The sequence below is a fragment of the Morus notabilis genome, unplaced genomic scaffold (assembly GCF_000414095.1).
Source record: "Morus notabilis unplaced genomic scaffold, ASM41409v2 Scaffold841, whole genome shotgun sequence".
NCBI lineage: Eukaryota > Viridiplantae > Streptophyta > Magnoliopsida > Rosales > Moraceae > Morus > Morus notabilis.
Window position 1 is genome coordinate 488,430 of NW_010358201.1, and position 27,214 is coordinate 515,643.

General features: G+C 32.7%; 2 protein-coding genes across 2 annotated transcripts; one reads left to right on the forward strand and one right to left on the reverse strand.

Annotated features, from left to right (window-relative positions):
- Nucleotides 1–9,091: 9,091 nt before the first annotated feature.
- Nucleotides 9,092–10,422, reverse strand: LOC21399660 (trafficking protein particle complex subunit 12). The gene has a single exon (XM_010092265.2). It carries the CDS (start codon nucleotides 10,363–10,365, stop codon nucleotides 9,262–9,264), a length of 1,104 nt encoding a protein of 367 aa, XP_010090567.1. The 5' UTR covers nucleotides 10,366–10,422; the 3' UTR covers nucleotides 9,092–9,261.
- Nucleotides 10,423–21,196: 10,774 nt separating this feature from the next.
- Nucleotides 21,197–25,030, forward strand: LOC21399662 (L-ascorbate oxidase). Its single transcript, XM_010092267.2, has 5 exons — nucleotides 21,197–21,542; nucleotides 21,802–21,894; nucleotides 22,012–22,224; nucleotides 22,597–22,788; nucleotides 24,025–25,030. The coding sequence occupies exons 1-5, from the start codon at nucleotides 21,270–21,272 to the stop codon at nucleotides 24,979–24,981; spliced, it is 1,728 nt and encodes a 575-aa protein (XP_010090569.1). The 5' UTR covers nucleotides 21,197–21,269; the 3' UTR covers nucleotides 24,982–25,030.
- The last annotated feature ends 2,184 nt before the right edge of the window (nucleotides 25,031–27,214 follow it).

Consider the following 27,214-nt stretch of genomic DNA (forward strand, 5'->3'; position numbering starts at 1 on the left):
GCGGATCAAGTATAACAAAAATTTTCATAACACTTTTGAGATACTTTATAGATTATATTAATTTATGCATGAATAAATTAATCACATTAATTCATTTATTAAGAACTCAATTACGAATAATACATGGTGGCCAATTATGATGATAACTTGAGTTCTTTGATCTCGAATAATCCTTGCTCTAAAGGCTTGTGTTTAGAAAACCAATGTCTTCCACATCAATTCTTAAAATCTATGAAGAAGTGTGTGTGGGCACACTTGAGACAAAACGGGTTAGAATAAACACTCGAATTTCTATAAACACCAACGCATGCACGATGTGAAATTTTTGGAGAAAAAATATTTTTCCTCTCACTCTATAGAGAATTTCGGCCACACTTAGAAAAATAGGTCACAATTTCTATCATTCTCTTATTTATAAAGTAGAAGTCAAACTCCTAGAAGGAATCCAATCTTTATCTCCAAGATAAAGTTTGTTAATTATCTCCTATTTGAATTTAGAACAAAATTTCTCAATCATTTATTCTAGTATGGCCGGCCACCAATAGAAGATCTCATCCCTTTGTGTGGCGCCAATTTTAGATAAGGAAGGAAGAGAAGATTATCTTTTATCTTGTAGTCTAATTTTGACTCAAATTCAAATTTCAATTTAAGTCAAACTTAAATTAATTTGAATTATAAATTGGACAACTTATCAAATAAGTTTAAAATGGTAAATTTAAATTGTGTTCACAATTCAAATTCAAATTTAAATAATCACATTATTTAAATAATAATTAATTATCAATTAATTATTTTTGAGTGTTTAATTTTAGAATTCTGTAATTCTAAAATTCCCATTTTGCCATTTGTGTCTCGTAGAATTACTAGGACGATGCGATGACTAATGGACCTATAATCCCGAGCTTCAATAAAATTAATAATTAATTAAACACTTTAATTAATTAATGAATTCCATTAATTCCAATAGTTGCTCTACTATAAACTTGGAATTGTACTCTTGAAATTATAGACATAAATTACTTCTAAACTGCGAAGTGTCCATTTGATATAGTCACTGCATATAGATCAATCCTCCATACATAATTCATAATTAGAGCTAGGTAGAATCCGTTAACCTCTCTAATTATATCTTCATCCTTGAGTACCGTTGATTCTCTAATGGGTAGTGATTCATAAAACACATTCATGAACCAGAGCGCTCTTACTAATCCAAGTACAAAATCAACACTCAAGAGAATTATTTATCTGCTTCTTTCTCAAGAAGGAATGGATTCCATCTTGTATAATAACATTCCCGGCTACCTACTTCATCATGTTTCCAAAATACAACGAATGGGATTCAGGATCTCAGAATCCGTACCGTGTAAATCAAAAGACACAAATCCATAAATAGGAGTTTGTTAAAAACTCAAGATTAAGATCATTCTATATATGACCATCGGTAGACTCAATTAGAATTTCTATACTTAACGGAAATTATTAGAAATTCATATTGTGTATGTGTCCCTGCTCCACATAATCTCATTATGCGTAATACATTCATTCAATATCTCGCTATATTAACAGTGTGGATAACACTATTCCATTCTAAATGGGAATGATATGTATTAATAATATTTTAATTAAAGATTCTAAACTTTAATTAAATTCATTACGAACATCTTTTTTTGATTATTATCCTTAAATATTATCCTCTTGCATATAACACTTATATACAATGTTTAGGGTCACATAAATAATCATGAAATTTTCATTGATATTCATAAAATATTCACAAATATATACACACAAAATGATGAATAAACCATTTTATTAAATAAATAATAAATATCATATCACATCTCATACTTTCAGGACACCATTCTCAACAAACCATACAAAAAACCCTTTAATATTAGAGAAATAACAACACTTGTGTTTTTAAAACTTACCAAAATTGCCCTTTGTCCAGCCATTAGCATTGGGCGGTCTTCCCCTTGCCGCTCCGCCACAAGCACATGAGTTTGTCAACAGGCGTGCAAAGATTGATCTTTGGTGGTCTAGCACTCGTCTCCGATGGTTTAGGTTCAACGATCATCGTCCGCCGCTGATTTGTAGGTTTTGAATTAGGTTAATTGTATATTTTTTAATAATTTACGAATTATTTAAAATTTAGAATGAATTGAATATTGGCCAATTTTTTAAAGAAAATATTGTTAAAATAAGATAGATATTTTGTAAATAATTTATTTACATGTAAGTAAATTATTGAGGTTAAATTTCGTAGTTCATCTCACAGTATACACGTGTCAACACACGTCATTACAAAATGTGAGTCTAATTCACGAAATCGGTAGCTACCGGAATGAGTGATGAGTGAGTCGGTTACCTTGAGATTTTCAAATTAATTAACTAGATAATTATATGCACAAGGGATCACGATAGAAGGGATAAATCCGACTTAAGACGAGATACTTTATCTCAAACGATCTTATTTGAATTGGAAGACTTATCCACACAATATAAGGACATAACCACTCCAAATTCAAGTAAGAATCCTTCCCAGGCAAGAGTTCTAGAGGCGTCAGCTAAGTAAAGCCCACATGCCCAAGGTAGGCGTTCCAAGAAGACATGGGCATAGGATTGTCAATTCGTGTTCGCATGTGAGATTAATAAACTTGTCACAAACTTAAACACAAATACGAAATATTTACGGACAATACGTCATGACAGGCGAACACGTTTATTAAACGTACCATGACGGGTTGACACAAATAGAACACGTTTATGACCCATCTAACAAAAATGATGGATTTTTTTATATTCAAAACTACTATTAATTAAGCCCCGTTCATTTCGCCGATTCGAGTTTTATTACAGTAAAAAGTTCTCAGAAACAGTCACATCTAACTTTTTTACTATAGTAAAAATCTCTCACAAAACGTTACATCTTAACTCGAATCAGCGAACTAAACGGGCCAAATTCGCTAAATTATAGATTTTGAAACTAAGCGAAACTTTTATTGGGTCTTAGATTGTGGGTACACAATATGACTGTGCACGCCCACGTATCATATCATTTTATTATTAGCTTTAGATTTTTTTTTTTTCTCTCGATCTAAACTCTCTCTTCATTTTTCTCTCTCCTTGCGAATCTCTGAAGCTTCTCAACCTCCCTCTCTCTTCGTCTTCCATGGATCCAAAACCTTGCAAAGCTCGGAAGCTTTTCGACGTAACGTCATCGTCAAGAACGCTGGCATCTCGATTTTAGAGATAGAAAATAGCGGATAATCGCGACGGCAGTCCCGAGTTCGAAAAGAATCGCGTCGTTAGCGACATAACTAAATTTTGTGTCCCTTATTTTATTTAATCAGGTGAATGTCCGAATTGAATTAGAAAATATAAACGAATTGAATTAGGGATAGTACTCTCGGAGCAGCTAATTATCTATGGTAATATCAAGCCTAGACTGTAATATACTCTTGGACAGGTACTTCTCTCCTAAAATTGGGGATTTCGGGCTTGTTTTGTTAAAATTGGATTATTCTATTGAGATCTCTGTGGAAGGATGTGATGCTACGAAAACGACGAATGGTAATCATGGTGGCGGAGTGAGGATTATGGTTCAGAGGTTGAGAAAACAGAGAGTGTGATTACAACGTTTGAGGAATTGAATGTCGATTTCCATTTATTTCCGGAGAGTTTCGTACATGTTTCGACTTCGCCGGAGACGGTGGCGATGTGTCTGGGAATGTTTTGTGATTTTGGGTTTGCCCACAGCAATCGAACTCAGACAAAGGAAAAGTTCATTTTTTCACACACCACTGTAGAGAGGATTTTTTTAGAACACAAATCTAATATCTAATATCCAGTATAATATCTAAAAGGGTTGTACATAAATTGCTATAATATCTAGTATAATATCTAAAAGTGTTGTACAGAAATGCTATAGTCTTTTGCACCGTACGATTTTGATCCTTTGTGGGATAAAATCAGAGCCCACCGGGTCTAAAACAGGGAGGCGCATGGAACTGTATCCGATAGGCGTTTTATCAATAGGATCAGTTTTTTGACCGTTAGAAATTTGTTAAAATTAAATGAGATTAAAAAATATACATAATAAATAATTTTTAATACAGATTTAATGATTAAAAATAATTGAAAAAAATAAAATTACTAATAATTTCATTTTACTGGTCCTACCGAAATGACTCCCTTATTTATGGTCTAAATTTTTTGTTTGAGGGCCAAAAATAATAAGAAGAGAAACCCAACTAACCAATTAAAACATACTCGTGTTAGATTCCAACGACTAATTTGATTAGGAGGAATGTTACTGTAGAGTAAATATGTGCTTGAATAGTAGAGGTCACGAGAAATGCGGGTCTGTTTAGTTCGCTGATTCGAGTTTTTAATTCGAGTTGATATGTGACTTTATGTGAGAGCTTTTTACTGTAGTAAAAAAGTTAGATGTGATTATTTCTGAGAGCTTTTTACTGTAACAAAACTTGAATTCTAAACTCGAATCAGTGAAATGAACGGGACTTGTAATTATTCTCACATTATACACGGTTCAGAAAAAGAAATCGCTCATCAATGGATGACTTGGAAATTATTTAAGTTGAGCTTGTAAATTTAGGCCCCATTCATTTCACTGATTTGAGTTTAAAATTTAAATTTTGTTACAGTAAAAAACTTTCAGAGACAGTCACATCTCACTTTTTTGTTACAATAAAAAACTCTCACATAAAGTCACATCTCAATTCGAATCAACAAACTAAACGAGCCCTTAGTACCTGCAATTCAAAGGAGGTTGGCCAGTCTATCTTGTCTTCAATCATCTTGCACAATTGAAAATTATTCATATTTTACACTTTAAACTTTAGGTGTTATTTACGCTACTAGTCTCTAAATTTTGAGTATAGTAACATTTTAATTACTGAACTTTTAACATCAATATTATTAGTCCCTAAATTTTTTATTTTTAACAATTTTGATCCATGATATTAAAATTGACAAATGATTTCTGATATTTGGTGTAAATAATTGCATTGTTTTTGCATAAAAATTAAAAATTTTACACAAATAATTTCAATAAATGCTAAATTTTATAGTTTTCAACCGGTTTTAATAGTAACAAATAGAAAATTTTGCAAGAAACATTTCTTCTTGTAAAATTTTAATTTCTCGTGCAAGAAATAAATGATTTTTTATTAAAGTTTAGAAATTGTTCATCAAGTTTGGCAGTAGGAACGAAAAAAATGAAAGTTCAAGAATTAATATACTAAAATTAAAAATTCAGCAATCAAAATGTCACTTTGCTTAAAATTTAAAGAACCTAAACTTTAAGTATACTATCTCCTGTTTACAAACCAAAATTAAGTTTCATATGGAACTCATATAGGGTAGGATGCCTCAACACAATTATCAAAAATAAAAATAAAATCGTCAACACCAAACACTATTGAATATGCTAGTAGATGACTGGATGTTTTTTTAAGCTAAAAAGTTTGAGTATAAGGTTTATGAATTTACTTGTAAAAAAAAAAAAGGTTTATGAATTTTGACGACAAACAACTAGTTTGTTAAATACTGGATTTTTTTTTTTTAAGCTAAAAAGTTTCAGTACAAGGTTTATGAATTTACTTATTAAAAAAAAGGTTTGTGAATTTTGACGACAAACAACTAGTTTGTTAAATGCCCAAGCCAGAAGTCTCCATGTGAAGGGGAAAAAATAAATAAAATAAACAAACAAAAACAAACGAAACTAACTTTTCAACCACTTTTTCAAACTTTAAAATAATGGCAAATGACCATTAAATATATGGGTAATCAGTCACGGAGAAAAATTAGATCCATCAAAAAAACAGATAAGACCCGAAGGTAAATATGCATGTCCAGTTTTAATAGAAAAAGACCCGCTCAATATATTAATAATCAAAAGTGATATATTAATAATCAAAAGCGACAAAAACTTGTTTAATAAAATTAGTACAGTTGATTGATAAAATCACTCAATCGAGACCAAATGATTCAAAGCATTAGGGTCACTCATAAAACCGCATAAAATAATAATCACAGCAAAATAGACCTACTATCATTATAAAATGAGATGAAAACTTTCGTTATTACATGATGAAAACATATAAATTAAAACAATAGAATCAACATCACATTTATTACATTAAAATAAAAATTAAAAACAATACAAAATTCAGCAGCCACACAACCAAGATTATTGGTAAAAAGTTGACCACTAAGATCATAAAAAATATATCGATGAGAACCCATGAGACTCCACCATTGATTTTCAGCGCTCATCTACACACAACTCATACCTCCATAAATGTAGTAGACAATTTGTTTTCGAAGTGTTTATTAAATTTATATTTTTGATTAAGTGTAATACTTTCTTTTCATGTTACAGGAGTATTTTATGATAGGATATCCTATGGGTAATGGATGTACTTAAATATTATAGTTTTGTTTATTTCACCGATTGAAGTTTAGAATTTGAGTTTTGTTACAGTAAAAAACAGTCACATATAATTTTTTTTTGCTATAGTAAAAAACTCACATAGAATCACATCTCAACTCGAATTAAAAACCTAAGTCAGCAAACTAAACGGGCTCTAAATCTAATCAAAATCACATTAAAAAATCCAAAATTAACTATATTTTATACAAATTGACGCTTAAAAACGGAGCCTGTTCAACACTTGAGAGTTGATTTTCTCGTTAGTCGTCAGACGTACGCCCATCTAACTCCATCACCTGCCTTCTCCTACCACACAGCACAATTTATTTCCCTCTTCCATTCTTAACTAACACTGTGTTTTGATATTCCATCACAAAAAGAAAGCGTGTTTGACAAGAGGAGGAGAAGAAAAAAAAAGAAAAAAAAAAAGAGGGGGCAAAATTCCAAATTCAGGGAGATAAGAAGGAAGGACGGATCTTTTCTTATATTTTAGTAAAAGAGAAAAGAAATACACGGTGTGATTTAGGGTCAAAATGATTTTTTTTTGGTAGGACTAGAGAAAGTAAAGCGTAAATAATTCTCTAAAATTTTTTTATCAGAAATTATTTATTTTAAATTTAATGTGATTTTAATTATTTTTAACGATTATAAACTGATATTATCAGTAAAAAAAAAACTTACCAGAGAAAGCACATTTATTTTAATCAAATATTTTCTCTATAGAAGGATAAATGAAACCCTTATGAATTTATAATTTTTTTCCTTCTCAGCTTTCCTTTCCCTAAAACATCTTTTCTCCTCCAATTTCTTTCCTCTCCCTTTTCCACCCTCCAAATCATTGGTTAAATTTTTTCAGCAATTAGAATAGTGTAACTGATAAGTTATTACTAACAACTTTCAATTAGGTAAAAATTTCGATCCGATTTTTTACTTCAAGCAGTTAGTGAGAGCCTTTTATTTTTATTTATTTATTTATTTTTGGGCCCTTCGGCGCAACACAAAAGCGTTTCATAATCTGACGCTATTTATATGGATGGAAAAATAAATAATAATAATAAGTCAAAAATTCTTTTGGTTTATGTTGTTTAGGATGGCAGTAAAGGAGATTGTGCAGTAGGCACACAATTGTATAGTTAGCATTGTCTTTAAATGTAGTTTAGACATGTAAGTTTCCTTCAATGCTACCCTACGAGACTACTTGCTAACAGAGCCTCAACAAAAAATATAAGCCCCGTTCATTTTACCGATTCGAGTTAAGAATTCGAGTTTTATTACAGTAAAAAATTCTCAAAAACAGTCACATTTAACCTTTTTACTACAATAAAAATCTCTCACATAAAATTATATTTAAATTTAAATTAGCGAACTAAACGAGCCCATAGCCTTCACACGTTAATTTCCACCAACAGACCAACATAAATATGAATGGCACAAGCTACAACAAGCAACATGTCAGATATACCTTAACACGCCAAATATGTGCTGCGATAATCATATTGATGTGATTGGAATCCATAATCACCGGTTTTAGCGGAGAAAGTAGCTGTCAATCGCTTCTCCCGGGCCCCGAACTGGATCTTTTCTTTGTCGGTCACAGTAAAGATATGCACTGTTATAGATAAATAGACAAAGAAGTTTTGCTGCCAGAGTGAATCCTATCCCGCATTTACCAGCCAAAAATGGGGGACTGATTGTTGTTATCTAGTCTTTACATTCACAACTCAAATTGCTGGTGAGAACGCAGAAGTTAAACCATTTTTACTAGCAGAAGGCAAGAACCACCATTTTGGATTTTGGCATGGTTCTTCTGCCTTTACTACTGCCATATATCGAGTTTATCAGAATCTTGCTTCAAAACTTTTTCCTCCAGAAAGATATCTTCAAAGGAAACTCTTCTAGTTCTAGGCACCTCATTTTACTCGTGACCCGTTTGGTTCATAAGTTGAACAGAAAAAAGGTGTGAACGTAGTTCAAACTGCGAACCAAACAAATACTTGGGCAAAAAGGTCTGGACATAGTTCAAACTGCAAACCAAACAAATACTTGGGCTGTTCTCTCTATTTGCATTTCAGTTGGTACTTCTTTCAAATAGTTCCCACTATTTCAATATAAATGTTCCCTAACTAGAAGATGAATCCACGTGAAGAAAAATTAATGTCCACGACTCCAAAGTACTGATATAAGATACAACACTTAATACCTAATTCTTAACGCAACAGAAAAATACTTATAAATCGCATATGAGGTAACTAATCCTCGATCAAAGTAAAGTCACTTTTCTTTAACAGGCAAGGAAATGGAACTTCAACCGCAAGACGGGAAAAGGATACATATGTAAAGGAGATTTCTTGCTTATTTGGTTCATAGGTTTTGAACAAAAATTCAAATTTGTTAAATTTTTTTTTTAAAGAAAAAACATCGTAACGAAAACAATTTGAACCAAAACTTTTTGGGTGGCACCTATGAAACAGACAACAATATTTCTAACCAAGTATAGCTTCGAAGTCCACAACTACGCAAGAATGTGTATATGCACCAGAAACAAGTAACTTTTAACTGTTCAAGTACCATGAAAAGGAAGCAAACAGTTGTTCATAATGCTATATGATTCTTATTTCAGATACCCAAATGAATCTAATATCATAACGAAGCCAATCAACTATTACAGTTTCAGATACAGAGATTTGAACTCAAACTAAATCATCAAGAATTGCTCGCCCAAAGAACCAATCTATTAGCATCAACTGTATAACTTTAAAAAAAAAAAAAAAGTATGAATTGGCTCAAAGAAAGTAGAAACTATCTCAAATCCGAGTACAGGAAGAATCAAAATCATCAGGAGCAACTCTGGCAATCCAATTACTCAAAGTCCTCTTAATATCGGAGTGATTCACGTAAGCCAGTTCATACATGCTACACAAGTTCACCACAAGAGTCTCGTTCAAAGCCACCGTCGGAACACGCTCGAGCGCATTCTCCAGAACCTTGATCGAATCCGACAAATCCCGCAAGTACATCAAGCAAATGGCTTTGTTGTTGATCGCCACCACGTCGGCCCCGTCCCTCTCGATGCACTCCTCGTACTCTCTCACCGCCGAGACGTAGTCTTTTCCGACCAAATAAACCAACGCCTTGTTCCGATTCACCAGGTTCTCCAACTGAATCTCGCTCAATTCCCAATCATTCTTCTTCATCAAACCCTCGACTCGATTGAACGAGCTTTTCGCGCCTTCAAGATCGCCAATTTGCATCTGAATGTACCCGAGCTTCGACAACAGGATCGGATCGAGAAATCCGCGATCGAGCAATTCCTTGATCAAATTCAAACAAACTGAGAACTCCTTGGCGCTCAAATGGACTCCGATTATCGAATTCGTCATCAAAAGCTCTCGATTCTTCCAAACCCTAGCGGAGACGCTCAAATCCTTGCGGTCCTTCTTCTCAATCACCTTGTTCCGTACGAAATCGAGGAGGGCGTAAAGGCGGTCGAGGCCGTCCTGTCGGCGGCCCAATTTGATCGGGATAACGGCGCAGCACCACCGGAGGGAGAAGGGGACCATGGATCCGGTCCGGTTAGGGTAGTCATTAGGGTAAGATTCGTACCTGTAGTGAGATCCGTCGAGGTCGTCGAGGGAATCGAGCTCGGCCGAGGCATCGGCGAAACGGCGGAGCTTGATGAGGGCGACAACGTTGAAGGAGAGGTAGGTGAGGTGGTCGTGGGGCTTCTGGAGGAGAGAGAGTGAGCGGGCGCGGGCGACCTTGTCAAGGACGGAGCGCCAGGAGCCACGGACGGCGAGCTCGTGGAGGGAGGAGAGCTCGTGAGAGAGGTCGTTGAAGGATGCGAAATGGCCGGTGAGGGGGTCGTCGGAGACGGTTAGGGTTTGGGGATCGGGAGAGTCGGCATCCATGGATGTTTCGCCGGAGGTCAGGACTTAAGATCGGAACGTGGGAGAAGGGGACTGGCATGGCTGGGGATTATGTTTCGGAAAGGAATCTGGGTATGGGCCTTTACCTGGGCCTTGGTCTGGATAGGTCACATGGATGTAAATCAGGCCCAATACTATGTATGCCCAACACCATGCATCTGTTGGTGATAAACTGATAATTACGGCAAAATTTCGTCTACTGAGTTGAAATTTAGCAAAAATTTTTAAAATACTATAAATATAACAAATATGACTTAGTAATTATCATAACATAATCATATTTTATACTATATAATAAGTTTATTTTAATATACAAAAATAATATAAAATTTCACTATTTTTGTAATATTTTAAAATTTTTACTAAATTTAAACTTTGATATCAAAATTTTGCTACTGTGTAAATCCTCTTGTATGTGTTGAGGGGAAAACAGCTGGGACCTATTTGGTATATGAGTTCAAAGCAGTGTTCAAATCAGCGTTCTTGATTATGTTTAATAAAATTCAATTTTTTTATGAGAAAAAAACAATTAGGGTCTCTGGCAAGGCTAATTATCTCTATTAAGGTATTTAATAAAGATTAGATCTCAATGTTGCCCTTCTGTAAAGGGTTTTTATTATTTTTTTCTCTTTCTTTTCAAATTCTCTCCCTCACTCTTAGGCGATTATCTTTGCGGACGAGTTTCTCGCATCTCCGATGGTCGTCATTGCATCTCTAGTATGGTTCCTCGGGTCTCTGGCAAGGCTTTTATTTGTCTTTGCGCGATCGAAATTCTCCTTATACTGCGATCTGCTGTAGGCAACGACTTGGTGAGGAAGCGGTGATGAGGGATATCAAATTAGGGGAGGTTAATTGCACTTGGATGGTTTCCTGGGCTTTTGACGACGAGAGAACGAGAGAGAATACTTAGGTGAAAATTTTAACTATTTCCTGGGCTTTTGACGAGACGAAAGAGAGAGCAGGCGAAGACTATGAAAGTCCGTTTAGTTCGCTGATTCGAATTGAAATGTGACTTTATGTGAGAGCCTTTTACTATAACAAAACGTTAAATGTGACTGTTTATGATGGCTTTTTACCATAGCAAAAGTCGAATTCTAAACTTGAATCAGTGAAATAAACGAGACTTGAGAGAATGAGCGAGAATACTTAAGTGAATGGTATTTTTAAAATTTTAACTGTGTAAATGCATATTTACATCTTAGGCTTCGTTTGGTATGAGAGTTCAAACCATGGTGATTCTAGTTTTGATTTTAGAATCAGAATCATGATTCATGATTTTAGGTCCAAATCATGATTCTGAAATCAGAACCAGAATCAGAGGTTTGAACCACCCAAAACTAATGGAGGTGGTTTTAGAATTATGGGTGATTCTGGTTTAAAACATCACATCATAGCTCAAATCTTGAATCTGAATCATCCAAATTAAACACTGATTTTGAGTGAGTAAAATCCAAACTATTTTTTACCATTTATGAATAAACACTGATTTGAACCAAAATCATAGTTCTGAGTTCTAGAACCCTTATGCCAACTGTGCTCGTAATGACCTATTTATTAACTCATTCTCAACATTAATCTATTAATTTTTATTCCTCTCTTATTTTGGTTTATTTCCCTCATTTTCCCTTTGAGATGCTGACACGACGCGGCAAACACCAACACTCTAGGTCTCGTTTATTTCGCGGATTCGAGTTTTCAATTCAAGCAGAGATGTGACATTTTCTGAGAGGCTTTTCACTGTAGCAAAAAATTTTAATATGACATTTCTTGAGAGCTTTTTACTGTAGAAACATAAAACTAAAAATTTGAATCAGTGCAATGAACGAGGTCTAAAATGAGTCTCATGTGGCCCTTATATCACCATCACCTCTTCCATTTTGTGCACATCTCCCCGTAATTCTAGCAGTATTCTGTGTGTTATAAAGGGAGAAAGTGAGGAGGAAAAATCTTGTAATGTTTTTGAAAAAATTTAAATCTTTATATGTTTCTTCCGTTTTTATGGCATTCCTCTAAATTTGTTCATTCACAGTACTTAATTCAAATTCTCATGCCAGTTTAGCAAGTAAAAGCCTCACTATATCCCAAAGCCTAGGAACCACATCCCACCACACTGCTTGGATCCACAGCGAATAGGACGAATAACAATCTTATTGACATTCCACCAAAATCACCAAACTAGACCATTAATATCATACAATTACAAATCACGAGGGAATTAAAAAAATTGCCAACCAAATACTATAGAATGGCTCGCCACACCATATACCGAATCAAATCTAAATCAAACTACGAATCGTTGTTGAAGCCTAGTAATACATTTGTATCATTTTTACTAGTAAATTATTAGGCTTAAATTTTCAATAGAAATGACATATTTTGCATACCAATTCTCTAAGGCTCTGTTTATTTCACCGATTCGAGTTTTACTAAAATAAAAGGCTTTAAAAAACAGTCACGTCTAACTTTTTTACTATAGTAAAAGACTCTCACATAAAATCACATATAAACTCGAATTTAAAACTCAAATTAACGAACTAAACGGGCCCTAAAAGTGTATTCACCCCGAAACAATGTGGCTCTTTTGACCCTCGACAAGCGGAGCTCACCACTTTTAGAGTCTCCCAAAACACCTATTCTTAACAAAAATAAAATCCTTGGACTTTTTTCAAGACATAAAGGGCTTGTTCTTTTAGAGTTTAACTTGAGTATAATTCTTGAGTTGAATTTGAGTTATAACTTAAGTTGAACTTGTAACTTGAGTTTGTGTTTGGTTGTATACATTTGAATTATGGTTTGAGATAAGAATCTTTTTAAGTTTGTATTTGAGTGAGTCAAAACTTAAATTTGTATTTAGATAGTATTTTAATAAAAACTCAATGCTGATGAAAAATTTTAATAGGGTATATGGGTCGGGTTTTATTCGTCTTTTCGTTGTCAACGCATAGAAAAAAAATCATCTCAATCAGAATTAAAACGAAAATGTTATAGCATTTTTAAGAATAGAAAAAATACTGTTCATTAATTTGAGTTCGAGTTTCTGAACTCGAGTTGAAGGGGAAACTTGAACTGGAGTTTTAGTCCTAAACTCGAGTTTGAACTCAAATTTAAACTTAAAAAAACATGAACTCGAATAAAGTTATAACTCGAATTATTTTTTTTTTTGAGTTTTTCACTCAAAAGAATAAGCCCAAAAATTTGCATTATCCATTCATCTCTCCAACTCCCAAAAGACTACACAACTATTGCTTGAGCCAAAATTAGTCCCTCCCTAAAATAAAATAATAAAAAAAAAAGCTTGACTTATGATTTATGGCCAGCCCAACCGAAGCTTCAAGAATCCAAGCCTGACTTATGATTTATGGCCAGCCCAACCGAAGCTTCAAGAATCCAAGCCTGACTTATGATTTATGGCCAGCCCAACCGACGCTTCAAGAATCCTAAAGCAGCTATTCAGCTCATTTACTTTCATGTTATTTGCCCTACATAAAAGAAACACACCATGTGCAAAGAAATGGTGCGAAATAGCTAACACCCTCTCGAAACAATCACATCATGCACTATGTGAGACTTTTGCAGAAAATCATTATTAGACGTACTGTGCTTGAGCCATACATGGACATTGATGAAAATGTAGATATTCATGAAAATATGGACATTTAAATTTTACAGAAATATCGGTAAAAATTAACGTAAAATACGAAAATTCATACTAAAATACGTTATTTTTAATTGTGGCTTTATAGTGAATAATACATAAATTTAATGAACCTCTCAATCAAAATACTAATTGTAGTCTTATGATCATGAATGATAAGCACACACTCACAAATTAAATAAAATATGTAAGAGTCAACCTAATACAAATAGCTTATATCCATGGTTTCATATAAGATGATAAATTATCAATACCAAAAAAAAAGAGTTTCTAAAAAGTTTGAAGTTATCTTGAACACATATTCTCTAGTTAAACAATACTCATACCAAAACGTTGAGTGTGAAGTAAAGCATAACATACATTTTACATTACTGAAAAGCAGATTAAAAAAATATATATAAGCTCATCGATATTTCTCAAAAATTTTATTGATATTTTCACGAAATTTTCATAAAATTGTGACGATATTTGGTCATTTAACACAACACTTTTCAAGAAAATGGACAGTTCTGTAAAAAAAATCAATATTTATGAAAATTTCTGTTTAAATTTCAAGTCATTCTAAAAAAAGATACTATATGCTTGTTTTGTTTTAATACTTTTAAAATATGAAAATTTCCGTGAAAATATCGGTAGAAATGTCAATTTTTCAATCTTTTTGCACGGGTCAACACACAATTTTCATGACGATAAAATACTATCATGAAAGGTGAAGGACATTTCTTAACTCTCGATCTGATGATGGTTTTGAAATTTTTTCAGTAACAAGTTTCTCATTCTCATTTTTCTTCTTTTCCATTTGTCAAAAATGTTGAAAGCCATTAAAAGTTTGCGACTTTTAGGCCCCATTCATTTCGCTGATTCGAGTTTAGAATCCGAGTTTTGCTACAGTAAAAAGCTCTCACAAACAATCACATCTAACTTTTTTGCTACAGTAAAAAGCTCTCACATAAAATCACATCTCAACTCGAATTAAAAACTCGAATCAGCGAACTAAACGGACCCTAACACGCTAAAGCAATTTAGACTAGTATATTCTTCGAGATAAAAATGAGTGCTGCTAATCGGGTCGCGAGGAGCTACATGCGGAGTTGTGAATACCGAGCCGATTAGCATTTTTGGGATAAAAATAGTGTTTTGACTAAGTAAAAAACTTTTTTTAGGATACTAAACTAAACTAATGTCCATTCATTTTACCGAATCGAATTTAGAATTCGAGTTTTGTTACAGTAAAAAACTCTCAGAAATAGTTACATTTAATTTTTTTACTACAATAAAAAGCTTTAACACAAAATCACATCTCAACTCGAATTAAAAACTCAAATCAACAAATTAAACGGACCCTAAAACTGATCATGACAAAAGTAGAATTTTAAAGTGTCTCACTGACGTTGGTAAAGACGTTTGGGAGTAATACATCTTGGCAAACTAATGTTTGGGGGAATGGAAAGGAAAAGGAATGAGTTTCATTTTTATGTTTAGTTGGTTATAATAAAAACATTAATCATTTAAAATGGAATAGAAAAAATAGTTGAACTTACTCTTATAGTGTACAAATATGAATTCTCATTACTCTCGATAAATATCATTTTCACTAATTACTTATTTGATGAAAAATGATATTAATCAATAATAAATAATAAAAGTCCAGACCCATATACACTCTAAGAGATATTTATCTCATTTTTTAATGAAATAATTTTTCTATTAGATGAATGAATCATTATTCCCTCCTCACACGAGAGAATGACCATTACAAGTTCTTTTCATTTTTTTTTTTTCAAATAATTACCCTCTATTATAATAATTATATTAATAATTACAATATAATCAATATTATGATTTATAAAACAAATATTAGAATATAGTATAATAAATATGACATAATATAATATAATTGTAATATTGTAATTAATAAAATTATAATTGTATTAATAATTGTGAAAAATACATAATATAATTTATATATTATAATAATATTATAAGTTTATTAATTATAAAATTAATATACAATATTAGTTATATATATAATAAGGTTAGTAATTTTGTATTTTCATATTTTATTTCATTATATTTATAAAATTATAACTAAATAAATGAATCAATTTTTTTTCATCCTATTCCTACCGTACTATTTCCTCACTACAACCAAACTCATCGTAAGAATTTGTAGAAACAAAACAACAACTAACGTTCCAGGTTGAAATAAATAATGCAATATCGTTGCTAAACATTAAGGACGTTGGGACAAATTTACCCTGGCTACTGATGGTAACCTGCCAAGCATTTTCAAGTTCTTAACATGCTACTGTCAGTTGATTTTAAGTTGTTGTCGGTCAATCATCGTACCACAAGGCACCAATCATGGATTTCCATTTTCCAACAATAAAAAATTAATTAGGTGACATGCCATATTTTTTTATTTAGAGTTTAGAATTCTACCACATTTTGTTGACTTTTGATCAGTTCATCTGTGTAGCACAGAACAAAAAATTCTAATATTCATCTAAATCCAAATCTAAGGTTTTTTTTTAGGCATTTCTTAAAATATCTCAATAAAAAGAAGACCTTATTCATTTCACAACTCAAATTTTATTGTTACAGTATTTTCTGTCATAAAAATTCAAATTCAACTTTTTATTACAGTATTTCTTTCTCTCACACACAACTTAAATCATAACTTAAGTTATGACTTGAGTTGTTAAATGAACATACCAAACCTAAACCCCCGCCCCTAAAAAAAAACGAGATTTGAAAAATAACAAAAAAATGTAAATGAAAAACAAACCAAAGAGTCCAAAATATAGCCTTTATGACAAAACAATAGAATGACGTTGGAGGACAATCTTACAAATAAAGGTATATAGATAACATTAATATCTATCTTTTTTTATTTGTAGTGATTAATATTGATGGTGTCCAAACATTTCTCAATACAATATATATATATATATATATATATACATATATATATATATATATATATATATATACATATATATATATATATATATATAAGGTGAGAAGTATATCTTTGATATTGACTCGTTAAAATATTCCAATAGGAGACATGCTAGCTCCTATGAAAGCTATATCAATTATTTTTCAAATCTTGTTACAAATTAAAGTCCATGTTTGCCAAATCTCTCACGTATTCAACCTGCGAAACCTCGAAGTAAATTCCTGTTATGAAGAAAGATAAGAAGGAAGAGCAACAAATTAAAAGTGATATATCAATTTGGTTTTTTGTTAGCTTGGACTAACCTGATTTCGATGTTTGGATTTATTTTTATATAGATCTATATAGCCTCAATCACTTGCGCGTTATTGTACTTAGCTATGAAGAAAGATAAGAAGGAAGAGCAAGAGAAAAATATAAGAATATATAGAGTGAGCTAGAAAAGGTCAACCATAGTGAGGAAGAAATTTAACTAATTAAGATTGCCTAATAAAAATTAGTTTCCTATGACATAGTCTTGCTAGAGGATAAATTAAGAGATAGAAGGAGGAATGGTAATTAACTAAATAACCTTCAATCATCTTTTCTTGTGGAAATTTTAAGTTGTAAAATCTAACTTAGGATTTTCTTGCATATCCATCAGTATAATACTTTAATTAAAAGACTATTTTACGCTCTAAAAAATTTATTAACAAATGGTACAAATAGACATTATCGTAATTAGTCAAATTATGATCATTCATCTTTTCTACTCTCTTATCAAACAATACGAGTTGGAATTCTATAATCTCTCATTCTTTCACATTTTCTTATTCCAGTAACTCTTTCCATCATTTCCCCTCTTTATTCCTCCAATCAAACGGAGTTGAAATAAAGGGATTTTCTTCTACATCTTCTCTTTTCATTCTTGAGTCTCATCACTTTTATGTCTAACCAAACATACTGCAAAGAATAAAGTTTAAGATAGAGCACATCAAGTAAAGTTAAGAAGCCACTAGTTATTCCATGCTCATCCTTCAAAAAAGAAAAAGAAAAAGAAGTTCTTGTGTGTCGATTAGTTCAATTCAATCATTAATATCATTGATTGTTCTCAACCACAATTAGACTCTGGATTCAAATCCGCACGACTTACTCGTGCAGATGCCAATTTGTTCTTAATCTCGAATTATTAGACTTTGAAATCAGAATATTCTATTGATTAATTCTTCTATTTCCATTTCTCTGTTTCTTCATCGTTTCGATTGTCTTGTAGATACCAACTTCCTTAGACCCTGCTCTTTTTTGCCCCCTCTCTCAAGGCTTTAACAACCCTCACGAGCTAGGCTTGTTACAACATGTGTTGAGCATGAGGCAAGCTACGATTTTAGAAGATCGCAGATCGCAAGGCTTGTAATTTATGATCCGTTTATTTTGAGGGTTCTGACCTGATTTAGGATCATGATTCTTAATTCGTTACAGTGTTTTTTTTCTCATAAAAAATTTAAATTTTAAAAATCAGGATTATAAATTATAGTTCTGAACCTATAAATTAAACGTAATCTTAATTTGTGTTATGAAAATAGTAAAGCTTTAAGACACTTCCGGTGCTCCTCACCACGTGTTCAAGTTTTGAAAATAATAAAGATGCCAAACAGATAAATAAAGGTAAAATTTGGTTTCCTTAAATTTTTTATTTGAATTATACGTTTCCTTAAAAAATAAAAATAAAAATAAAAAAATTTCTAGTTCTACCATTGGTACGACTTATTAGCTAGTAATAAACTTTCCCTTTCTTTGAGTGTCAAATCATGTGGCTTGGGGCACCAAATTTGGTTTAAATTTTTTTTTTTTTTTTTTTTTTTTTTTTTTTTTTTGGGGATATTTCTCGTCTCTTTCTAATGGATACCTTTTGCAACTTTTATTTTCTGTTCATTTATATTTTTTTGTCCCCTTAAGCGCGGTCGCTGTTTTGAGTATTTAATAACGTGGTCCATGAATATAGAAGTTGCAACGATATTTCCAGGTTGATCGGACTATTCAAAAGTGGACGGTCTCAAAATCCAATTAACTTTAATAAAAGATATTTGATTTGACCGCAAAAATGATTCATGATATCCCTTTACTTTACACACCATACAAATTATATAAGACCAATCCCTTGCCAAAATAATAATAATAATTACAAAAAAAAAGAAGAAGAAGAAGTTAATTGACCATTTCTTTGTCTTACTTTATTATTGTTTTTTAAAGAATGGATTCAACATTTTTACTGCCGATGTGGAGTGGATTAAAAAAATTTGTCACTAATTTTCTTGTTAATTTTTTTTTCGCAGTATAGGAAACACGGCTAGGCTTCAATTCCAGTACCAATCATGAAAAGAGGACAAAAAACAGTATTGATCTCATATATTACCCCCAAAGAAAGAAAGGAAGGTGTGAGATCCAAGTGTTTACCGGCAGCCAAAAGAGACCAACCAATGAAATATTGAAAGCTGACTTATTGAAGGCTGACTTCAATCCTCATAATTTTAATGAAATGGTCTTACCAGAACGACTTGTGCAAATTGCGGATTCTCCTCTTCTCCTTACAAAAGGATTTCAAATATTCATAACTTCATTATGTTTGGAATGTTTTTATATAAACTTTTGTAATTATAATAATTTGCTTTATCATGAATTAAAGTATGTTATAGACAATTTTGTTAATATAAATGTATTTATGCATGTATGTCAAATATCATGCCTTAATAAGATGTATACTCATTTTATTAACTAGCTTGAAACATATGAAGTCATAAACTCTCTCTGTGGTAAGTATTTTGGTGAGCTCATTGAGTCAAAAAACTTCTAGAACAAATTATAAAGCCCAAATTGACCAACTATAATACAAGCTCATTAAGTTAAAGTGAAATGCTCTATATAAAGATTGAGGGGGCCATGTGTGGGTTATGGAAGTGGTATGTGTGATTTGTATGGAGAGGCTATTAAAGTGGAGAGTTCATTACTCTCAAGTCGTCCCACCAGTGAGTTTTGATGGCTTAATGGTGACGTTAATGATTTTTGATAAATAACTCACAAAATTTTCCCCTAGAACATGTTTTAAACACTAAGTTTTGTTCATTTCGCGGATTTAAATTTTTAATTTGAGTTGAGATGTGATATTTTTTGAGAATTTTTTACTGTAATAGAAAAAATTAAATGTGACATTTTCTGAAAATTTTTTACTGTAAAAATTTAAAACTAAAAATTTAAATCGATGAAATGAACATGCTAGGTGTGATTTAGTTTCAACGCGTTAATGCCTTAGTTTAAGTCAATCCAGCGTAACGTGCGGGATGTATCAACAATTTAATGTCGTCTTCTCTTTGAAACTGTAAACTTAAATTAATATTAAAAAAAAAAAAAATTGGCAAGTTTGGCTGGGATAGCAATTTTCCTGTCCTCCCCTTTCCCACTTTATAAAAATCCACGATATTGTAGAGGCGGGACCTCAAGTACCAACACTCCACGTGTCAAATTTGATGATTATTCCGAAATAGTTAGCCTTTTGATTCATTTTGTTGATTTAAATTTTTTAATATGAACAAAAAAAGTTTTAATTATACGGTTTAAATTGTAATTTAAATTAACGTTTGAATGTGTAATTAAAATTTTAATTTAAATAGTGAATAAAATTTAAATTTATGTTTAATAGGTGTGAAAAACAGAGAATTGAGATATTTTTACTGTTTAAAAATGGTTTGAACAGATGAATTTGATGGGTGAGCTAAACTATAAATTAGACTGTTTAATTCAGTTTAAATTGAGAAATATAATTTAAACTACATGCGTACTAAATATTAGTTCAAATTATGTCCACTGTTCAAACTGAGTTGATGAACTGAATTAAATCAGTAAAATAAACGGGGACTAATTAAACCTAAAAAGAAACTCCCAAGAAAATTCGATATTTTCCATAATTGAATGCAACTCATACAAATCAACCAAAAGTAATTAAAACTTTGACTTTCCCCAACTATTAAACCTAAAAAGAAACTCCCAAGAAAATTCGATGTTTTCCATAATTGAAGGCAACTTAAACAAATCAACGAAAAGTAAATACTTCATAAGGAAGAGAAGCAAAACAAATATAAGACTTTGACTTTCCCCTACTATATATATACATATAGACACACAAGTTGATATATACTATCAATAAGAAACCACCATATATATTGTTGAGCAACTTCTGATCTTATTATATTCCAATTCATGCTATCATATAATTATTGAAAGAAAGAGATCATTAGAGAAATGTTTTTAAAATCACTTCTTCTCGTGGGCTTCTCTTTACTTGTGGCTTTCGTTGTTAATGTTCCGACGGTGGAAGCAAGGATTCGCCATTACAAATGGGAGGCGAAGTACGAGTACAGGTCTCCTGATTGCTTTAAGAAACTTGTCATCACCGTTAATGGAAGAAGTCCGGGCCCCACAATATTGGCACAAAAGGGCGACACAATCGTCGTTGAGCTCAAGAACAGTTTGGACACCGAAAATGTTGCAATTCACTGGCACGGGATAAGACAGGTGAATTCAATATCCTTAAAACCAAAACAGCTACGGTCTTTCTACTGTTAGCGTCTTATTGAAAGTTTAGGATAAAAATTACATTAAAATAAAAAAAAAAATACAGAAAAAACAGTTTTTAGTACAGACTCGACAGTTGAAAAATAAAACATAACTAACCTTTTCATGTTCTGCCTCGGAAAACTCTGAACAATTATGATTGGTTTTTCATGGGTGTTTTCTTAATCCGGTTGTTATAATTGGTTTAATCTTTCTGCAGATTGATACACCTTGGTTTGATGGAACAGAGGGGGTAACTCAATGCCCAATATTGCCTGGAGAAACCTTCAAATATCAGTTCATCGTTGATAGGGTAATTAATTACATGAGACTAGGTCATCAAATTGGCTATTATTATTATTATTTTGTCAATAATAAACACTTTTTTTTTTAATATTAAGATTTTTTATTTTATTTTAAAAATTTGTAGCCCGGGACATATCTATACCATGCCCATTATGGGATGCAAAGAGAAGCAGGTCTGTATGGTTCTATTCGAGTGGCACTTCCTGATGGAGAGTCGGAGCCATTCGCTTATGACTATGATAGAAGCATAATCCTCAATGATTGGTACCACAGCACAGCTTATGAACAAGCCTCTGGCTTGTCCTCCTCAAACTTTTCTTGGGTTGGTGAGCCTCAGGTAATTAATGGCCCGTTTCATTCATAAATTTGAATAGAAATTTAGAAAGTTTTAATTCAAGTTTAAATTCGCAAAACAAACGGATTGTAATAAAGAGAATTCTGTTGTAGGACAAGACACATATTTTAACCCTTGATAGATATAAAAATGACATTACATTAAACAAGACATGACAATATATTAAATAAAAAATAGATAACTTAATCGAGTTGGTGATATCTTATGGTTAAAAAAAAAACCATGTTCTACCTCCGTATATTTTTTCACTTTCATTTCTTTGTTAATAGTATTGTGCTTTATCTTAAAACTCACGTCAGGAAAATTTGCTATTCACGAGAAAGTTTCAATATCTTTGAACTATTAAATTTTCAGTCACTGCTGATACAAGGAAGAGGGAAATTCAACTGCTCTAGTTTGACTTTTGCAAGCTCAGACTCTAATGGTGTCTGTATTCCATCAAATCCAGAGTGCTCTCCATACGTGTTGACTGTAATCCCAGGAAAGACATATCGATTAAGAGTCGCCAGCTTAACTGGTCTATCTGCCCTTAGCTTCCAAGTAGAGGTATTAATTTCTTTTTTGTCCCGTATAAATTTTCTGCCCAAAGAAATTATTATTAAAGTTGTGATATTTTCGTTAAGTATTCATAATTTCCGGTGGGGTTTTCTAGATAATGTTGGAGCTACTTTGGTCCCGCCAACACAAGTTAGTGGTCTCACCATTTATGTCTCCAACACTTCTCTTCTCACGGATGGTGTTAGTTAATGCGTTGTTGACACGGATGAGTTTTAATGTGGATAATTTAATAGATTTAGACGGAAATGATTTAATTATACTTATTTAATGACGTTAGGAATCATTTTGTTAAAATTAAAAGAGTATGAATCAAATTGTCACCTACTAAAGATGTTAGGGACTATCTGTACTAATTATCCAACACAATTTTCAAACTTGTTTACTTTTTTCTTTCACATCCCAAAAATAAAGCTTTAACTTTTGCTGCCCTTTTTTATAACCAATTAGCAAAATATAATTAAAAGGACTGATTTTACTTATAGCATCCAGAAAATAGTGAAGTATGTATAATAATAATTTTATAAAAAAATATTATATGTCAAGCATCAAGGACCCTCCCTTTTAAAATCATTGTACACAGAATAAATATCATATAACAGTGGAGGATCATTTTTTTTGACAAATTTAGTATATATATATATATATTTTTTTTTTTTCTTTCTTTCTTGACAAAAAAATGATTCTCCAAATCTTAGGACCCACCAATAGAACAAAAAGGATCCAACCTAATTTTAGTCAAAAAATGAGTCTAATTTTCACTAATGTCACCACTCACCTAACGCTGCATAACAATACGTTAGTTGGACAGGGAATCTAAAGTGAGTCATTTTTTTGACAAATTTAGTATATATATTTTTTTCTTTCTTTCTTGACAAAAAATGATTCTCCAAATCTTAGGACCCACCAATAGAACAAAAAGGATCCAACCTAATTTTAGTCAAAAAATGAGTCTAATTTTCACTAATGTCACCACTCACCTAACGCTGCATAACAATACGTTAGTTGGACAGGGAATCTAAAGTGAGTAACCCATTGGTGGTAGTCAATATAGATATAGTTATCAATTAAAAGTGTATTCAAATCTTAAGAAATTTTAAAACTATCTACTTAAATGTCTTCATACAAACTCTAATGTCCAAGTACTTGTTATGTGTGGCCTCAAACAAAATATTTAGCACCCACATAATCAATAATCATAAGTTGACACATAATTTGACTTTGCAGGGTCATAACATGACAGTGGTAGAAGCAGATGGACACTACGTGGAGCCATTTGTGGTAAAAAGCCTTTTCATTTACTCCGGCGAGACATACTCAGTCCTAATAAAAGCCGATCAAAACCCTTCAAGAAACTACTGGATCCAAACAAACGTAGTAAGCCGGAAGCCAAAAACGACACCCGGCTTAGCCATCTTCAACTACTACCCGAACCATCCCCGGAGGTCCCCTCCGACGTCCCCGCCGGTGGGGCCCCTTTGGGACGACGTCGCTCCCCGGCTGGCCCAAAGCCTCTCCATCAAGGCCCGCCAAGGCCACGGCCGAGCCCCTCCTGCGACCTCCGACCGTGTCATCGTCCTCTTGAACACGCAAAACGAGGTCAACGGGTACCGGCGGTGGTCGGTAAACAACGTGTCGTTTGATCACCCTCACACGCCTTACCTCATTGCCCTCAAGCATAACTTGACCAAGGAATTTGACCAAACCCCACCTCCGGACGGATACGATTTCAAGAACTATGACATTTATGTGAAGCAAAACAATAGCAATGCAACCACCAGTAGTGGAATCTATAGGCTGAAGTTCAATACGACAGTGGATGTTATACTACAAAATGCGAACACCATGAATGTGAACGACAGTGAGACACATCCGTGGCATCTTCATGGGCACGATTTTTGGGTGCTTGGTCATGGGAGTGGGAAATTCGACATATCCAAGGACCCGAAAAACTACAACTTGGCGAATCCGATAGAGAAGAACACTGTGCCTGTACATCGTTATGGTTGGACGGCTTTGAGGTTTGTGGCCGATAACCCCGGAGCTTGGGCTTTCCATTGTCATATTGAGTCACATTTCTATATGGGAATGGGGGTTGTGTTTGAGGAAGGGATTGAGAGGGTTGGAAAGCTGCCTACTTCTATAATGGGGTGTGGTGCAAGTAAGGGATTGAGATTGCCATGATCATAATTATAATTAGGCCATGTTGGTGAATATCAAAAATTATTTGTTACACATTCTTTATTTTTTTTTATATAAAACGACAATGATTTTTTATTAAAAGAGAGAGTAAATTACAACAGAAACCTTCTTTAATTTCATATAGCGTGTACATTACTTCCCATGAAATAGGAAAAGGGAAAACGATCAATATGTGTGTACTTACCATATTTCCCTCGACATGTAATTTTGTGTGTACTTATAAAATTAGGAGTGCTAGTTTGGTAGATTATATATAATATTAAAGAATGAGAAAAGGAAATGTCACTTTTTACACCTACCCGGTTATTTAATTTTCACTTAAGACGAATGAATGACAATTATTGACACATTGTTGATAAGTTAACATGTTAAATTAAAACTAAGGTTTATTTAATTATGTAAAATGATACTTCAGTTAGTAATATTGATAACATTTTTATTATAAAGTTTATTAAATATTAGCAAAGATAAAAGGATATTGTTTCTCATTCTAATATTACACAATCTAATAGATAAATAGTTACTAAAAAAAGAAAAAAAATCATTTTTATTCCTTCAATTCCATTTCCAGTCACATTATATTCTTGTTCCGTTTGGTAAACATGCCTAATTAAAAAAAGAATATATAATAATGTAAATAATAATGTAACTGTTTTTAACCATAGTTTTAGAAGTACTCTACATATATTCAATGAAAGTGATAAATGTGTCGCATTATTTTGAGCAACTTTAATGCGTATACATTAGTGTTTCAAGTGCTTTTTTTTTTTTTTTTTGTGGTTGAAGAAGCTAATGTCGATGATCTTCAACTACCAAGTTGTAGATGTGTCAACTGTCAACAAATCTTTTGTCGTTATCCCGAAACCATCGGATGAGCAAGTTGTTTCAAAAATAATAATGTTGACCAGTCTTATTTTCTTTCTTTCTTTTTTTTTTTTTTTGAACTATTAAGCCATCTTTGACTTGTTAATCAATCCTTCGTTTTTCTCTAGTTTGGACCAGAACTACTCTAGGGACCAGACCTATTTCAACGCATCCAACTCTGTGTCAGCCGAAAAAGAAAAGATAATAATAATAAACTCAAAGTTCCTGGACCAATAAAATTGGCCCGCTACAGGGGTAAATGAATCCGAACTGTTTGTCTAGTGCTTATTTGATTTTTTTTTTTTTTTTGCTTTTTCACTACATGAGATTAGTGCTGGAAGAACGGGCCGTGGGCCTGCCCAAAGCTCAAAAATTTTTGGGCTCGGCGGGTAATGTCTTAAGTCTGTCTGTCCAAGTTTTAAGTAGGACTCAGGCTCGGATAGCCCAAAAATGAAGCAACAATACAAGCCGTGGAAAATTCATTTTTCAAAGCCCGCCCGAAACCCAAAAATTTTTAGGCTCGGCGGGTAGAGCCCTAAGTCTGCCCGCCCAAGTTCTAGGTAGGGCTTGGGCTCAGGCAACCCAAAAATGAAGCAAAAATACAAGCCCGCCGCCGTGGAAAACCCATTGTCCAAAGCCAGCCAGAGTGGCTCGTCTGAAATTTTTTAATAGTATTTATTTTAATAGTGTGTGTTGATTTTAATCTTAATTATAGTTTTTATATAATTTTTATAATAAATAACTTAATAATTATTTATATACAAATATAATTAATAAAAAATATTATATATAATATATAGACACAATATTATAAAATATAAAAAAATATATTAAATATTCAGGCAACCTGGGCGGGCTCGGGATGCCCGACTGGGGTTCGGGCAGTCAAGACCTGCCTAAAGCCCGTTCAAGGTGGAGGTCAAGCTCGGGTGGGCAGCCCAAATTTTTTGAGCGGGCGGGCTCGGGCAACAGGCGCAAGTTCAATTTTTTCATACAATCACGGACAACCCGTCTAAAAGTTCAACACTACATGAGATATTTTAGTTAATGTATTGAGTCTTTTTATATAACTATATTAATAAAAAAATATTTATCAAAAATAAAAAGTAAAAATTTAAACTTATACACTTTTTTAAAGTAAAGTCTATAATTTTATCTTAATTTTTTAATTCTTAATTAATTATATAATATATTAATTACTGTCATTCGCTTCATTCGAGAGTGCTAGTCTGGAGAATGCCAAAGCCCAGATGTGTAAAATATGGACAATTTCACTTAAAAAAAGCTATGGGCCAAGAAAGGTATGTGAAAGCCCATAAAGATTCGTGATTTTTGTTCCCGAATCTATATT

Coding starts and splice junctions, on each gene's coding strand:
- LOC21399660 (XM_010092265.2), bottom strand. CDS start 10,365: ATGGATGCCGACTCTCCCGATCCCCAAACCCTAACCGTCTCCGACGAC.
- LOC21399662 (XM_010092267.2), top strand. CDS start 21,270: ATGTTTTTAAAATCACTTCTTCTCGTGGGCTTCTCTTTACTTGTGGCT. Junction 21,895..22,011: donor ATCAGTTCATCGTTGATAGG/GTAATTAATTAC, acceptor AAAAATTTGTAG/CCCGGGACATATCTATACCA. Junction 22,225..22,596: donor CTTGGGTTGGTGAGCCTCAG/GTAATTAATGGC, acceptor TTAAATTTTCAG/TCACTGCTGATACAAGGAAG.